The sequence below is a fragment of the Astyanax mexicanus genome, chromosome 9, assembly GCF_023375975.1.
Source record: "Astyanax mexicanus isolate ESR-SI-001 chromosome 9, AstMex3_surface, whole genome shotgun sequence".
NCBI lineage: Eukaryota > Metazoa > Chordata > Actinopteri > Characiformes > Acestrorhamphidae > Astyanax > Astyanax mexicanus.
Genome location: NC_064416.1, coordinates 44,368,399 through 44,385,680, shown reverse-complemented (window position 1 = coordinate 44,385,680; position 17,282 = coordinate 44,368,399). Strand labels below are relative to the sequence as shown.

The following is a 17,282-nucleotide window of genomic DNA, read 5'->3' as shown; positions in this document are numbered from 1 at the left end:
GTCATCCCCAGTCTGAAGTATGTAGATCTCATATTCACCACATATTTGAGCAGGCAAGCAGCAACATGCAGTGCGGGCAGGTCAGCATGTTTACAGTCATTCTTAGTCTGTGGGGAGAAGGAGTTTGGAGAGGCTGTAGATTAAAGAAGAGGTTATTTAATTAAATTGTTCTGTGTTTATTAATACTGGTTTTATAGTAAAGAAGAGTATACAGAGTTTCGGAGTGAAATAAATTTTATTTCATTAATTTAATTCAACAGGTCACATGATTTGTCATCATAAGTAATAATTGAATAATAGTAATAATATTAGCATAGCTAGTTACACTCTTCATTTAAAAAGCACACAGATTTAAATGAATGAGGTAAATATGCTAAGCTAAATGCACTGAGCTGATCTTGTGTAAACTTGGGTTGTAGTGAAACATAATAAGGAGTGTGAACTTTTGTTGAATAGCCCACCTCCATTCACCCCCAGCATTCTGAAATAGAGGCTTATTGTTTTTCCTTGCAAAGAAATGGCTATTTTTACACCATTAACAAGCTCAAAGTAGCTCCACACTACATTGGTAGAATTCTGAGGGCCCTAATATTTAAAATGAGGCACTGAGAACCTTCAGCTATTTCTCCAGGTGCCGCCATCTTGAAATTAAGTCAAGATAAATGAACTGATGAGCATTAATTAATAGGTAGGATAGGGAAACAGACTCCCTCTGAATTCTAACAGTGTGGAGCTACTTTGAGTTTGTTAATGGTGTAAAAATAGTGATTTCTTTGCATGGGTAACTCTATGCCCCTATCTTTACCATTATAAGCCTGTTGGGAGCATCAGCTAAAAGTGCTGTATTTCAGAACGCTGGGGGAAAATGGAGGTAAGCTTTTCAACAAAAGTTCATACTCATCATCACATTTCACTACAAGTCCATTTCACATCAGACTTCTCCTTTAACTGAAGAGACTGCACGGCACTAACTACAGCTCAGTCCTGTGCTGAAGAGATGCTGGTACTGTAGGAGTTGGTGGGCAGTCAGAGAAGGGCTGACACGTTCCAGCGCTTTCAGGAAGTGCTTCTGCTGAACAGCCGACACATCCATCCCCTCCTCATTAAGAGCCAATAGTGCTGCCTGCAAATGAAGACGACAACACACACACACGCACACTATTGTAACAGAACACACACCCAGGACCTAAAGCCTTATAGCTTTAAAGCCTTTATTACAGCACATCAAACAATCAAATCTATAAACATATAAACGTGTTCTCACCTCTTTGCAGAGATTTTCCAGATCGGCTCCAGAAAACAGGTGTGTCTGGGTTGCCAAATCCATCAAATTCACGTCAGAATTTAACGGTATTTTCTGTGTGTGGAGTTGCAGAATGGCCAGCCGAGCCTGAAAATAGAAAACACGTGTATACACACACACAGACACACACAGACACACACACTTTAGATGACACAGAGAGGACTACAGCATGGATAAGCACACCTGTGGATCAGGCAGAATCACTTCCTGACCTGTGACACATTAACCTGTGGGTCAGGTGTGGAAGGAGGAGCTAGAAATGTACCTGTGGGTCAGGTGGGGAGTGGGAGGAGCTAGAAATGTACCTGTGGGTCAGATGGGGAGTGGGAGGAGCTAGAAATGTACCTGTGGGTCAGGTGGGGAGTGTGAGGAGCTAGAAATGTACCTGTGGGTCAGATGGGGAGTGGGAGGAGCTAGAAATGTACCTGTGGGTCAGGTGGTGGGACGTATATGATGTGGTCCAGTCGTCCGGGGCGGAGTAAAGCGCTGTCCAGAGTATCCGGCCTGTTAGTGGCAGCCACTATCATCACGTCCTTATTACACATCTCTTGCAGCTCCATCTACACACACACACACACACAATAAAATTAAGGCTGTCAACATTAATGCACGCTGTTAATATGGAAACTTTTTAATGCAAATTAACCATGTAACAAAAATTTCTCTTTCTCTTGCTCTCACACTCCATCTCTCCATCTACACAGTTATCATAATACAGTTGAAAAGGTGTAAATCACACTACTTCACCAACTTGCAAATCTAAACAAAATGAATTTGGTGCCCTCTGCTGTGTGAGTACTGAACTGATGTTAGTCTGAGTAAGAGTGTGTGTGTGTGTGTCTGCATCTACACTCAAATTAGTTTCCTCACTTTCTGTTTAAAATACAACATTAAATTCATTGCTGAAGCCATAAAAAAACAGCTATATATTAAACAACCTAAATATCAACACATTGTTCTAACAGAAAAAACTACACTTTCAAATATCAGGAAACCAAAGATAATCTTTCAGCTCTTTTATTTTAAACCTGTTTAAAACCTGGCCCACATGCATTCCAGTTAATATATATATATTATTTTTATTTATTTATTTATTTTTCTTTTTCATTTTTTCATTTTCATTTATTTTCTGCCCATTTAGCTAGGCCAATTGTTTCACCTATTCAGCTAATACTCAGCGGTATATCCCCATCACAGGTGATGTCACAACACCAGGAGGGTGAAGACTAGCACACGCCTCCTCTGATACATGTGAAGTCAGACACCGCTTCTTTTCGAGCTGCTGCTGATGCAGCATTGCTGAGTATCATTACACTACAGAGCCCTCGGAGGAAAGCGCAGCAACTCGGTTCTGATACATCAGCTCACAGATGCCCTGTGCTGATCAACATCACCATTATTACTTTGAGTAATAATTAAAAAAAAAAATTCAAGTAATACAAAATTGTAGCCTCAATGACTGAAGAATATAAAGCTTTGTGTGACACAGTTTACTGGCCATCTTCTGGATTTGTTATATGAAAGTGTTATATGTAGTTTAACACCTTAGGTTTGCCACAGACTAGAGTGAACTGTGGTATCTATGCCATGCACATTAAAACTAAATACCTGCTTGCATTCCTATTATATAATATTTACCCATATTTTGGGTAAAAACTTCCCCTGAGAAGATTTTTACAGCTTGGTTTACAGCAGGTAAAATTCAAAGGTGTGAAAAGTATTGATATTCATTACTCTGTAGGTAGAAGTATAGATACTATAGATACGATACTATAGTGTTGAAAATACTTCTGTAGAAGTTGAAACATCAACTCAAGCTTTTTACTCTTTAAGTAAAAGTGTTCTTTCAAAACTACTTAAAGTATAAAAGTAAGGGGGGGGGGGGGCATGTGCAGGTGTGATGGATCACAGTATAAACCAATAGGGAGTCGGAATGGTGTATGTTTATACTTCTCTACATCCAATCACAATCAGATTCACTCTATCTGGATGGAGAGATTTATCTGGATATAGGTTTTAATGAACGACGAGAAGCCGGAATGAAAGCGAGCTGAAATAAAAAGGAGTAACAAGGCTATTTTTTTTAAATGTAAGGAGTAGAAAGTTCAGATAAATGTGTGAAAATGTAAGAAGTAAAAGTAAAAAGTTGTATGTAAAATAATTACTTAGATTACCCACCTTTCTACTTAAGTAAGGTAATGACATATTTGTACATTGCTACTTGAAACCTCTGACGACCCCAGACTAACAAACTAATTCCATCCAAACAGGGCTATATAAAGAATGATATAAATCAGGGGTTCTTAACCTGGGACCCCACCCTCAGGGGGTCGTGATCAGAGACTGTAAAAAAAGATGGACGCCGTGTCTTCGTTCTCATTCATTTAATGAAAATGAAGCCAAAATCTTCCCCGTGTTGGCGATCCTGAAACCCGAGTCTGCGCAGTAGAGACCAGAGGAGGGAGAAAGACTGTGGAGAGACCGCCTACTCATTTAAATAACCCCGCCCCTGAGGGCTGCCTCGAGGTCACAGGCTGCAGAGCGGAGCGGAGCTGCCGGTCTGTTATTGGACCCGCCCATAACCAGCCCTTTTACAATAACCACACCTTTTTAATAGAGCTGAATAACGTTTTAAAAAACGAGTTCTGTGGGGATATAAAAATTTAACAATATAAGCAGAGGTTACACTAGCTGTTGCATTTAAATAATGGAGGTAGAATTAGAGTATATTAGAAAAAAACGTGATTGAAAGTTGTCTGTTTTAACAATGAAACCTATGGGGATGGGTGGGGTTACACAGCTTTCTGCAACCGAACAGCAGGGGGCGCCCGACCTGTGGTGGCTTCACTTTTGAGAGACGATGCTCTGTCCAGCTATACACAGTCTATGGTCGTGACATACTTCCAGGGGGGTCATGTTTTCAGCTAAACTTGAGACAAATCAGATTTGGGCACTAAACTTCAAACCGACTCATTCTCAGGCTTAATTCAGGGAACCTCCTGCTTTAAAATCGGTTGCTTTTTTATAAAGTATCTTTTCACTGATTTAAACTGACTCCTTCGCCGCTTTCTCAATATAGGTTTACACATGCGCGCCGCAGCTCTGCAAATCCAGGCTGGATTAAAATAGAGCGTTTTTAAAAAAGCGAGCTTCCAGAAAAAATATGATGAAAAGTATTTGAAATATAAAATGCACACAGACAAGCGAAAGAGAGGATGCACGACTGCAGTGTGGGGTATGTGGTGAAGAATGCTCTCTGCATCCTTCCCTTTGTATCAACATTTCTCTATGAATCTGGACTTTCTGCATGATCTAAAAAACAGATGCAGAGCCCGTCTCAATGTGAAAGATGATTTGCGCCTGTTCCTGAGAATCCATGAAGCCATGCATAAAAAATATTTGTACCTCAATGCAGGCCCAACCATTTTATTTGTGCTGCCAATGATGGGGGGGTCGCGAAATTGTCTAGAGAATACAAGGGGGTCGCGCAGTTAAAAAGGTTAAGAACCCCTGATATAAATATATATAAATAATATACTGATCTATTTTACTGCAGCATGATCATGCACACAATATATCTTCTCTGCAGGCAGATATACAGCAGTAAACAGCAGTAATACAGCATATTTAAGCAGTAAATGATAAACTATTCTACAGATAAACCTTTCTGACCCGTCTCTCTCCAGCAGTCTCCTGTTCCTCTCCCTCAGTCAGGACAGTCTTTGTCTGCGCTCGTCTCTCGGTGGTCTTGAAGCCCACGCCGTCCAGCTCGTTCAGCAGCACCGACAGAACCTGCGCCTGCACCCCGCTATGACCATCACCACGACTACCCACCATGCTGTCGATCTCATCCAGAAACACGACGGAGGGCGAGCACGCCCGGGCCTGCTGGAAGAGCTGAGAGAGAGAGAGAGAATAAAGATCATTAAATATCTAATTACTATAAACTACAAATTACTTACTCAGTTACTTATTCAGCACATTTCATTAATTATTCACTGACCTCTGAGTTATTCAAAATCTAATACTCAATTTTTAGTATCGTCCATTAAAAGAGGGAACTACGATAATATTTTATTATTGTATCAATGATATACTAAGCATAAGCTTATGGAAATCATCAGTTCTTAAAAAACATTGACTCATTGTATATTGTGTACAATTAATTACCGTATTTTTCGGACTATAAGGCGCACCGTATTATAAGACGCACCATCAAAGAACGCCTATTTTCTGGTATTTTTCCATACATAGGGCGCATCGCATTATAAGGCGCATTAAGTGACACTAGAAAGGGTGCCTATATCAAAGTGAACAGGGGTGGCGCCATGGCGGGGGGGGGGGGGGGGGGGTGTCTTGCCGGTGGAGCGTCTCAGTATACAAATCTAGCTCAAACGAGTGCTGGATATTAATCTACACAGATTCCTCTCCTGAAAACTGTTTATTTGGGTGAGTAAAGTGCTTCAGTTTATTTACAGTAAGCTTAGATTTCCAGATTTCCACTAAGGCTTGCTGCACCAGCGTTAGCATAGCTATCCGCTAGCACGCTAGCTAGTCCCCTAAACTAGTAAAGTTAACCCAAACTTAAACGACAGCGTTACACTGAGTAATCCTGCGTGTTCTGGTAAGACAGTGAGATATTAGCTAGCGATTCGTCCCCCGTAGCTTGTTTTAACACGGTAAACAAGCAGATTACAGGCTGATAAAACTCACCTCTGAGAGAGTTAGTGCTTAGCATCTAGCTAATGCTAGCCAGGCAAAGCAGCACAGACTTACAGGCTGATAACTCACCTCTGAACGGTGAACGCTTAGCGATTAGCATATAACTCTAATAATACTGCTCCAGCAGTATTAAAAGTACTAAATTTAGATAATACTGATCTCTGAACAGTGAAAAAGTTAGCTAGCTTAGCGGTTAGCATCTAGCTAATGCTATTGCTGCTCCAGCCACGGAGCTGCACGGCTCTGCACGGAGTGTGTGTTTACTTTAGATAATTTAGATAATACTGATCTCTGAACAGTGAATAAGCTAGCTAATGCTATTTGCTGCTCCAGCCTCGGAGCTGCACGGCTCTGGACTCTGTATAGCACTGAAACTCTGTATAACGCTGCACGGAGTGTGTGTTTACTGCTCCTTACAACCTGACGAGTAAAATTTAGATAATACTGATCTCAGTGAATAAGCTAGCTAGCTTAGCGGTTAGCATCTAGCTAATGCTATTGCTGCTCAGCCTCGGAGCTGCACGGCTCTGGACTCTGTATAGCACTGAAACTCTCTATAACGCTGCACGGAGTGTGTGTTTACTGCTCCTTACAACCTGACGGGTAAAATCCATACAAAAGGCGCACCGTATTATAAGACGCACTGTCAATTTTTGTGAAAATTAAAAGTTTTTAAGTGCGCCTTATAGTCCGAAAAATACGGTATAGAGGATGTGATGCAGTTTATTTAAAATTAAAGTCACTGTAATTGTAATTCTATAGAAATAGTGTTTTGAAGGATCTGTCACCAATGATGTGTTTGTTTTGACTGTATCAGTATGAATCACACGTAGCTGAATGAATATTGTTCATCATAAAATTTTTTAAATCTTTAAATATCATGATTTAATATTTTTACTGTATCTCCCAGCCCTATCCACCTATCCATACTTTATTTAGTAATTTCTATTGATTATTTAGTATATTCTATGAATTAATTTCTATTTACTCTGAATAACTAATTACTCTGTGACGACTGTCAATTATTTAGTATCCACAATAAGTTACTATAAATTGTTGAGTATCCAATGCAAATTACCAAATTACTCTGCAACACCTATGAACTATTTTGTAAACACTATTAAATGGTTAAGTATCTACTGTGAATTATTCACTATCCACTACTATTTACTATTTAGTATCCACTATGATTTAATCATATATACTATTAACCATTTACTATCCACTACAAATGGTTATGTATCTAATATGAATTATTTAGTACCCACTATGAATTATTTGTTTCTACAATTAACTATTAACTATCCAGTGCAAATAGTTATGTATCTACTATAAACTGTTTAGAATTCACTATGAATTAAGCACATCTACTATGAACTATTTACAATTTACTATGAATGGTTATGTAACTACTATGAATTATTTAGTATCCACTATGGATTTATCATATCTACTATTAATTATTTACAGTTCACTAATAATGGTTAAGTATTCACTATGAATTATTAAGTATCCACTAGGAATTAATCTTATCTACTTTTAACTATTTACTATCCACTATAAAAGGTTATGCACCTACCATGGATTATTTAGTATCCATATGAAATCAATTATATCTACTATCAATTATTTACAATTCACTCCTGACTCAATGATTAAGTATCCACTTAATTATTCAGTATCCACTAGGAATCACTCATTTCTACTATTAAATATTTACTGTCCACTATAATAGGTTATGTATCTACTATGAATTATTTAGTATCCACTAGGAATCATGTAGTATTTCCTAGGAATTAATCATATCTACTATTATTATTTACAATTCACTATTGATGGTTAAGGATCCACTTTGAATTATGTTCTATCCACTACAAAGGGTTATGTACCTACTATGAATTATTTAGTATCCACTAGGAATTATTATATTAACTATTAACTAATTACTATCCGCTATAAAAGGTTATGTATCAACTGTGAAATATTTAGTATACACAATTAATCAATCATATCGACTATGAATTACTTAGTATCCACTATGAATAGTTAAGCATGTACTATAAAGTATTTAGTATGTACTACAAAATTAGCCAATTTCGATTTTATCGTAGTCATAAATAAGAATACTGTGTGTGTGTTTGTGTGTGTGTGTGAGAGAGTGTGTGTGTGTGTGTGTGTGTGTGTGTTGTACCTGTGACAGTGTTCTCTCTGAGTCTCCTACGTATGGAGAGTAGAGCTGAGCTCCGCTGAGAGTGAGGAAGCTGCAGTGTGATGCAGAAGCTGCAGCTTTAACCAGGGTGGTCTTGGCACAGCCGGGGGGGCCATACAGCAGAACACCCCGCGGCCCACGTACCCCCATCCGCACCAGAGCCTCAGGGAACTTCATTGGCCACTCAATGCTCTACAGACACACACACACACACACACACACATACACAGGACCACAAGGTTACATTTATGTGTAGTCTGCAGGTAAACAGTGAAAGTGTGAAATTATAAAGTTCATGCAGTAAATTGGCATCTAATAGACTGGCCAATCTGGCCAAAAAAAGCTCTCCAGTGGATTTAACTAAGCAAATACATCGGAGCCTCCCATTGGATAATTACTGCCTGGGTGATTATGTTATTTAACCCCGACTGATGCAGTGAGTAGCTTCTCAATTAAATAACAAAAAACATATAAAACACGAAAGACTCATTCCGTGGTCGTGGAAAAGATATTCATTGGTTCAGAAGGGTTAAGTTATTGGCATGTATCCAGCGGGGAAAATCAGGTTACAAACTGTATAATGCATTATTAAACAGAATAGTGGAAGAACAGTGGGGAAACATCATCTTCGAGGAAGGAATGTACTATACTAAAAATCTTGAATGATGGTGATCGACAATCACTTAAAATTTTGGTAAAATCAAACAGTAGAAGAAACACTAAGGGATATGTTTAATAGTGAAAGTAAGAGCATTTCCACACACATAATGCGGTGAAGGGAACTCAAGGGAGTGGGACTAAACAGTTGTGTAGCTTTAAGAAAGTCAGTTATCAAATAGTCTAACTGGCAAAAATGTGTTAAAAATTTGCTAGCGAGCATAAATATTAGACTCTGGAGCAATAGACAAAGATAATGTCTTCTGATGAGTCCAGATTGACCCTGTTCCAGAGTGATGGAGCATCAGGGTAAGAATAGTGGAGGCTGAAGTGATGCACCCATCATGCATCAGGCTAACCTGTATATACTGAATATAGACCAGGTTATTCCATTAATGGATTTTATCTTCCCTGATGATATGGCCATATTCCAAGACGATTAATGTCAGGATTCATGGGGCTGGAATTGTGAGTGATTCAGGGAGCATGAGCTCATTTTATTATCATTATCATTTTCACACATGGATTGAGAGAGAGTTCACCACAGAGTCCAGACCTTAACCTCATTAAGAATCATTGGGATGTGCTGGAGAAGACTTTGTGCAGTGCTCCAAATCTCCCATCATCAGAAAAAGATCTTGGGGAAAATTAAGTGCAACTCTGGATGCTTGTGGAAATTATGCCACAGTGAATGTGTACCATAAACAAAGATAAATCTGAAAGTGTGTGATCTTTTTCTTGTCCAGGCAGTGTATTATTCAGTAGAGTATATTGGGATAAGTATATGCCTGCTACTTAAATATTCTTCAAAAATGGTTAAATCCCCTTTCTGAGACTGTGTGCAGGACTGTGTAAATCTCTGTACCTGCTTTAGTTTGAGTTTGACGTCTTCCAGCCCCCCTATTCGCTCCCAGCTGACAGGCTGAAAGTCGGCCACGCCCACACTGCTGCGCAGACAGGAGGGTGGGACTAACCTCAGAGCTCTGTCGAAATGCTCCTGCCCCACAGACTCATTTGTGTTCTCAGCTCCACCCTGTGAAACAACACACAGCAGCACAAAGTAATGTTTTACAATCAGTAATAGTCACATCTCAGGGCACGCAAGGTCACATACCATTCAAATTATATCAAACACTTCATGCTACAAGTATTTCTACTTTAATCTTGGATGCACAGAAGGCATTATTAATAAGTTGGGGAGCATATCTGATAGAAATTTCTGTATTTTTTAAATACTGCAATATATATTGCAAAAAGACAACATATCACAAGATCATGCAGCCCTGGTGGAGGTGAACTATGATATTGCCACTATCAGCACATAATTCATTATTAGCTTAAGTGATGCTGTGTTTACTGCACTATTGCACTAAAAAACTGTATTTACCATATTTCTCGCACTATAAGGCGCACTTAAAATCCTTTAACGAATTTTATCAGTCAGGTTGTAAGGAGCAGTAAAGCCACTACGCTGAAGTCCAGCATTATAAAGGAGTTTCAGTTAAGTTTCTCCAGTACCTAAGCAGAAGCAGTATTAGCATTAGCCGCTTACTGCGCTAAGCACTAGCTCTTTCACCGTTCAGGATTGAATATATCAAACTGTAGCCTGCGCGTTTACTGAGTAAAAACAAGCTACCCTTAAGAACCGTAAGCTAATATTGCCCTGGCTAACTGAAACACTCCAGGTTCCGCAATGTAGCACTATTAAGCAGCATTTACTAGCTCTAACTGTGGCTAGCGGTTAGCCGCTAATGCTGCTGCAACCAACCTCAGTGAAAATCTGCAAAACTAAGCTTGCTGTAAATAAACGAAAGCGCTTTTCTAACCCAAATAAACAGATTTCAGGAGCAAAATCCGTACAAATTAACATCCAGTGATTGTTTGACACTATTTTAAAAAAATAGTGTGGAAAATAAGTAAATTTTACAGTACCCTATATATTTGGACCAACCTTCTTATTCAAGGTTTTTCGTTCTTTAATTTTTTTTCTATTGTCAAGACTACTTTTCCACCATGACATTAATTCAGGGACACATATGGAATTACTTAGTAAACACTCAAAAAGTCCCTTGATCTAAAGCTGATGAACTGAGATGGTGAATTGAGGTGATTTGTTTGGGATGAGCTGGAGCTTCACAACATGAAGGAAAAGCAGCAACTATTGTTCAGCACCTCCAGAAACTCCTTCCTTCAAGACGCTGAGAAAACTATTCCAGGTGACTCTCCCTCGTGAAGACACTGAGATTAAAATACCAAGAGTGTTCAGATCTGTCCTCAAAGATAAATGTGCCACTTAGAAGAATCTAAAGTATAAAACATATTCTGATTTGTTTAATACTTTTTAGTTACAGAATAATTCAGTATGTGTTCATTTATAGCTTTAATTTCTTAAATGTCCTAAAGTCATAAAGTGCAGCACTGAACTATATTGATATGTTGGGCCTCAGTACGTTGGGTATAGTAGGTTTACTTTTTTTTACTGTTAACTCAATTATTTTACAATATACAGTTATATATATAGCATGTGTGTTTATGTGTGTGTTTTTTACCTGTGCAGTGTGCAGTATAGCCTGCAGCGCTGCCTCCCTACAGAGCGCGCTCAGATCAGCTCCAACATAACCAGTGGTCATCTCAGCGATGGTCTGCAGGTCCACAGTAGAAGACAGTGGTAAACCACGGCTCACACACTGCAGAATCCGGAACCTCTGCTGTAACGTGGGAACACCCACCACCACCTGAACATGCACACACATTTATCACAATATTTAATATTAGCTCACTCTGCTTTACATGGACAAAATACTGGGATATTTCTCCATTCATTGTTCCCTCCTAAATCAAGAGAGGTTACAATGCTCTCGTAAATAATTGTTTCAAAGACAGAATTTAATTGCCTTCTGGATAAAGAGTGTTCATGAGGTCAGAAAGTAAGATTGTCACACCCCACTTCACTTGTACAAGAGTTCAAAATACATCTAATAGAGCAGCAGTTCTCAAACTGGGGCCATAATGAGGCACAAAGGGGGATGCAGCATGATCATTTATCATTATGTTATGTGGATATATATTAAAGGGGACATATTAAGCAAAAATCACTTTTTTGTTCTTTTGTATTTCCACTTGGGTCTCAACTGCCTCTATAAACCCTTTAACACTCCAAGCATGGATTTTTTTTTCCTGTGAATCAGCTAAGAGTTTGGTGACAGAAATCATATGCTTTTATAAGCCATTTGGATGCTCCCTTATTGTGACATCACAATAAGGAAACCTGCATAGGACCAGGGCCCCACCCACCAGATCAGTTGAAGAAACATTACTTTGGTCTGCTTAAGATTAGTGCTGGACGATATGGCCAAAATTTATATCACAATATATATTCCTTCATTTCGGTCGATAAGATATAATTTTGATATCGATATAAATACTTTGAAGGCCTCAGAAAAACTGCTAAGAATCCCTGCAATTGATATCTGTACACTACTGTCTGAAAATTAATTTAAGTCTTTAAATCCTCTCAAAAAAAGCGAACTTTAGAAATACTTTAGAAATAAAAAATGGTTAGAATAAATCAATGCTCACTTTAATTTGCATGTAGCAAAATAAAAATATGAGATCTCTGTCAAACATAAACCTATAACCTATACACATATTACCAATATAAATAACTTTACATTACAACAGAGGCAGAGCTTCTTATTTTTTTGTAAACATATTTAACAGATCAAAACAAAAGTGCTTCAACCAGGATAGGGAATACAAAAAGCCTTCATATACATAAAGAGAACATGATATCCCTGTCAAATAAACAAACCTATATCAACTATAAATAACTTAGATACAACATAAACTACAAAAGTGCTTCAGATATTGTGTGTAGTGCTTGAAGTGGTGGAACAGACCGGACCGGAGCGCAGTCGAGCTTCATCGCGGGACATTCTAGGTGCGGAGCGGAGCTGAGATCCGCTCGGTTAGGGTCGGTTTCGCTTCATCGCGGGTGGGTTTTAGGTGCGGTGCGGAGCGGAGCGCGGCCGAGATCCGTTTGGTTAGGGTTGGTTTCTCTTCAATACGGGAGATTTTAGGTGCGGAGCGGAGCACAGCCGAGATCCGCTCAGCTAGGGTCGGTTTTGCTTCATCGCGGGAGGTTTTAGATGGGGAGCGCAGCCGAGCTTCATCGCGGGACATTTAGCAATGCGGAGTGGAGTGGAGCCGACCCAGGCCTAGCCTAGCCTAGCCACGTGCCTGTATGATTACGTCATTATGCACTGACGTAGCCCGGCTACGTAGGCTGTTTGTGTTCAGCTCTGCAGTGAACTGACACCTCAAAAAAAACGCCTGTCTGTGAAAGATTCTGAAAATAACACATATCGATACGCCACAAAAATGATATCACCGTTATTAAAACATTTCTTATCGTGATGAATACCGATATCAAAATATTGTCTAGGGCTACTTAAGATCCTCGTACACATCAGGATTAGAGATCAGACTTCTTCTGAAGAAGGGATCTGTATCTACTCTCCGTAGCAAGTCAGTAGGAAGATGGAAGTACAGCTATGCATCAGAGGCAAAAGCTTTTATGGATTTATTGCAAGTGACGGAGCCCTTAAACGGCTCACTCTAAAAGGGACTGAAACTGGTAAGAACAGAGGTGGTGGGATGCCTTTATGCTAGAGTGAATTTGTGCAAAGAACTTCATGAACTTGTTTTGTTTTGGCCATAGACCTGTTCTAACTTGTGTTTTTTACTGGAGGTAAAGTGGGTGGCTAGGGGCCACAGTTTAAGAATGAAAAAGTTTGAGAATTGTTGCAATGGGAAGCTTTAATCTATTAGTAGTGTAGAGATGACAGCGCAAATTTAGCGAAAATAGTTGTCTGATGCGAACCACACAACATTCAAGTACAATTTAAATGGATTTAATTAGACAACACTTCATGCATCCATGTGTTAAAAAGAAATTTTATTTTTAAAATTATGAACTTTACCTCTCTGTCGAACCGGCCAGGTCTCCTGAGGGCCGGGTCCAGTGTGTCAGGCTGATTGGTCGCTGCGATGATGATGAAACTTTCATCGCTGCCGATCCCATCCATGAGCGTCAGCAGCTGAGCTACGATACGATTTTCTGGAGTGCTGCCAGATTCACTCCTCCTCGGACAGAGAGCATCGATCTCATCAATAAACAAAACACATGGACCGTCCAGCGCCGCCGCCCGAGCACGGTCGAACGCCCTGCGCAGGTTCTCTTCGCTCTCTCCAGGGCGTGACCCCACCACCACAGGGCCGTTTATGGTCACCAGCGCTGCTCCGACTTTCTGCACCACATTTCGGACCAGCTGGGTCTTTCCCACCCCTGGCGGCCCCACCAACAGCGCCCCCCGTGGACAGGGCAGGCCTAGACGCTTTAAGCTGCCTGGATAGTGCAGCGGAACCGTTAGCATCTCTTTTAGAGAAGAAAGCACCTCCTCGACTCCGCCCAAGGGCACAGAAGGAGTCTTTCTCAAAGCCTGTCTGTACTTCTGAACTGTCTGAACCGAGCTCAAGTCCAGGCGGGTCTCGGCAGTGACCAGTCCAGCTTTTTGCGAGCCAGAGTTCACCTTCTCCACCTCTATGAACTGAATCTGAGTCCCAGCTCTCGCAACACTCACCAAGTGCTTCTCGTGCACATACAGACCCATCAGTAGCTCCTTTGCGAGCTCCTGAATGTACTGGATGGGCTCAGTTTCAGAACTCTGCACCAGAACCTTCACAGACAAGCGCTTAAGACGTGGGCAGGTTAGTGGCTTAATTTTCATCCTCTGGAGGCACTGGAGTTTCATTAAATTGATATTGAATCCAGCGTAGCTGTTTTCAGACTGAGGCGTTGGTTGGGTGCTGAGCTTCATTGCATCATAGTTGATGAGGTTTACTCCAGCGCAGGTGGTTTGGAACTGCAGGTATCCATTAGCGAGGTCACTCCGAGGCCATGCGGTGCAGAGGCAGGACCCCCGGGGCAGCAGGATGAGAAGCGGAGAACCCAGCTTCAGCCCCAGCTCCTCCATCACTGCAGGACCCAGACGACATCTCTGAGTGCCAGCGTCCACAGAGTCTGGCGGCAACACCACCAGATCTCCGTCTTCCACAGGAGGCATCTTCTGGATCTGGGGGGTTACAACAGCATCCATAAGACCTAGAACATAACACACAACAGGTCACAGAAGGGTCATATTATTCAGAGCAGATACAATTCACACAGCATACTTAAAACACAAACACATGATGCATTTAAGATGTTCTTACCATGTCAGAATTCAAATAGTTACAAAATTGTTTTGTAAGGCCCCCCCAGATATTTGGTCTTTGTCCATTCTTTGCTGAGCAGAGTGAAGATATTTTCAAACGTTCTGATTGGCTCTTTGAGTTATGTAAAACCATCAGATTGCTTTGAGCTGTTAGATAAAGAAGTGCACGTTCTGTCTGTGTGAACATTAGAAGCAGGTACAGTATCCCACAAAAGTGAGCACAGCCCTCACACATTTGTAAATATTTTATTATAACACTAAATATATGACACTTTGATACAGTGTAAAGTAGTCAGTGTACAGCTCTGTGGAGTCAAATGCTTGTCTCGCTGTGTCCTACCTGGAGAAAAATGAGAACAGCATCTAAGCAGCAAACACCAATTACTGTGTCTAACTTGTGCAATAGAGCATATGAGAAATCTGGGAATCTTTTTAAATACTTAAATATTAGGTGTTTTAGGTCCATTTATAGTGTTTACGGAACTATTTAAAATACCTAGTTTTAAGTAAGCCGTGTTAAAGTTGTTGGTGTATATCCTTTTTTTTTTTTTTTTCTATTTTTTCCCATTTGCTCCCCAATTTACACAGCCAATTACCCAACCCATTCATTAGGGACTTCCCCTATCACTAGCGATACCTCAACACACCAGGAGGGTGAAGACTAACACATGCTTCCTCAGATACATGTGAAGTCAGCCACCGCTTCTTTTCGAGCTGCTGCTGATGCAGCATTGCCGAGTAGCCAGCACGCTTGGAGGAAAGCACAGCGGCTCGGTTCTGGTACATCAGCTCACAGACGCCCTGTGCTGCAGACATCACCATAGGAGTGATGTGGGGAAAGAGCGCCATCTACCCACCCGGAGGGAGCTCCCTCTAACGCCAGCAGCTTGATGGCAAAGCTGCATGAGCTGGGGTTCGAACCGGCGACCTCCTGCTCATAGTGGCAGCGCTTTAGACCGCTGGACCACTCGGCGCCGGTGTATATCTTATATCTTTTAAGGTCTATAATTTAAATACTTCAGCTGTTTTTCTAATAATTAAGTCTGATTTCGTCATATATTATGTACTTTTGTGGGACAAAGTAAAAGCAACAGTAATCAAAGCATTAATTTAAAGACTTAATGTTTTATATTATATATATTTATATATATATATATATACTCCTAACAGTGTGGGTTATAAAGTGGAGAAAGTGACACTGTGCACTAGAGAGGGGCCCTAGTTAGACAGCTGATTTCTAATTAGAGCGCGACCTCCAATACACTACACACACAGCTCCGGCCACGCGCTCCGTATAAACACCCTGACTATATCCCACTGATCCAGTGATGATAATTAATCTTACCTTCAGCCGCCCCGCGCGGCTTCACTCCGCGACATGCTGCTGTGTTTACCTGTCCTGTAGGGAAAGCATGGAGCCCGCGCTCTTACTCTACCGCTGAGCAAACACTCACTGCTGCCCCCACCGGCCTGGAGTGAGAGCAGAAGCGAGGCTTTTGGGTAATCAAATCAAATGAATCAATTGGTTCGGAAAAAGATTCGATCTAGTGAGTCGTTCGAATCACTCCTTTATTACAGTGGCATCTGCTGGTCAATCAGGGTCATTATAACGACTCCTTTTCTGACTGTTTAAGGCTAAATGCAAAAATAGAAAATTGTATGTAAAAAAAAATCATTATTTCTTTTTTTATGTAGTGCAGTGTACAAGAAATAAGTTTTCATCCATTTTTCCAATTTATTTTTTCATCTCTGCACCTTACAAATGTATTTTTAGGGAAAAAAAGAACAAAGAATATATATTTTTCCTCATTTTTCCATTTTTGCATTTTGCAAGGATTATTATTATACCTTAAGATTTGTGTTGCAAGGTACACAATTTACAACTCTGAAAATTGAGAGAAGATTCACTTTTTCATTCTGTTTGCCAAAGGTTGAAATAAAAATTTATATAAATGACAAATTGGATGAATAACCATTTCTTCTTCATTCTACTGAATATAAAAAAAATAATGATTAAGTTCTATTACCAATTTTCTATTTTCGAATTTTGCTTGATGCAGTCACAGAAATTAAACTGCTAAACTTTACACTGACCAATTTATCTTTAAGACCAAAA

At 40.2% G+C, this 17,282-nt stretch overlaps 1 protein-coding gene across 1 annotated transcript; it reads right to left on the bottom strand.

Annotated features, from left to right (window-relative positions):
• Positions 1-216: 216 nt before the first annotated feature.
• Positions 217-16,619, bottom strand: spata5l1 (spermatogenesis associated 5-like 1). The gene is made up of 9 exons (XM_049483595.1): positions 16,512-16,619; positions 13,874-15,054; positions 11,441-11,626; positions 9,757-9,924; positions 8,217-8,426; positions 4,976-5,200; positions 1,729-1,863; positions 1,265-1,390; positions 217-1,123 (listed from the first exon to the last, which is right to left on the bottom strand). Exons 2-9 carry the CDS (start codon positions 15,047-15,049, stop codon positions 968-970), a joined length of 2,382 nt encoding a protein of 793 aa, XP_049339552.1. The 5' UTR covers positions 15,050-15,054; positions 16,512-16,619; the 3' UTR covers positions 217-967.
• Between the last annotated feature and the right edge of the window lie 663 nt (positions 16,620-17,282).

What these genes read in the sequence shown, in the direction of transcription:
- spata5l1 (XM_049483595.1), bottom strand. Translation starts at nt 15,049, where the DNA reads ATGGATGCTGTTGTAACCCCCCAGATCCAGAAGATGCCTCCTGTGGAA. An exon ending in CTGGCCGGTTCGACAGAGAG is followed by an intron (nt 11,627 to 13,873) that starts GTAAAGTTCATA and finishes GTGCATGTTCAG; the next exon opens with GTGGTGGTGGGTGTTCCCAC. An exon ending in AGACTGCTGGAGAGAGACGG is followed by an intron (nt 1,864 to 4,975) that starts GTCAGAAAGGTT and finishes GTGTGTGTGTAG; the next exon opens with ATGGAGCTGCAAGAGATGTG.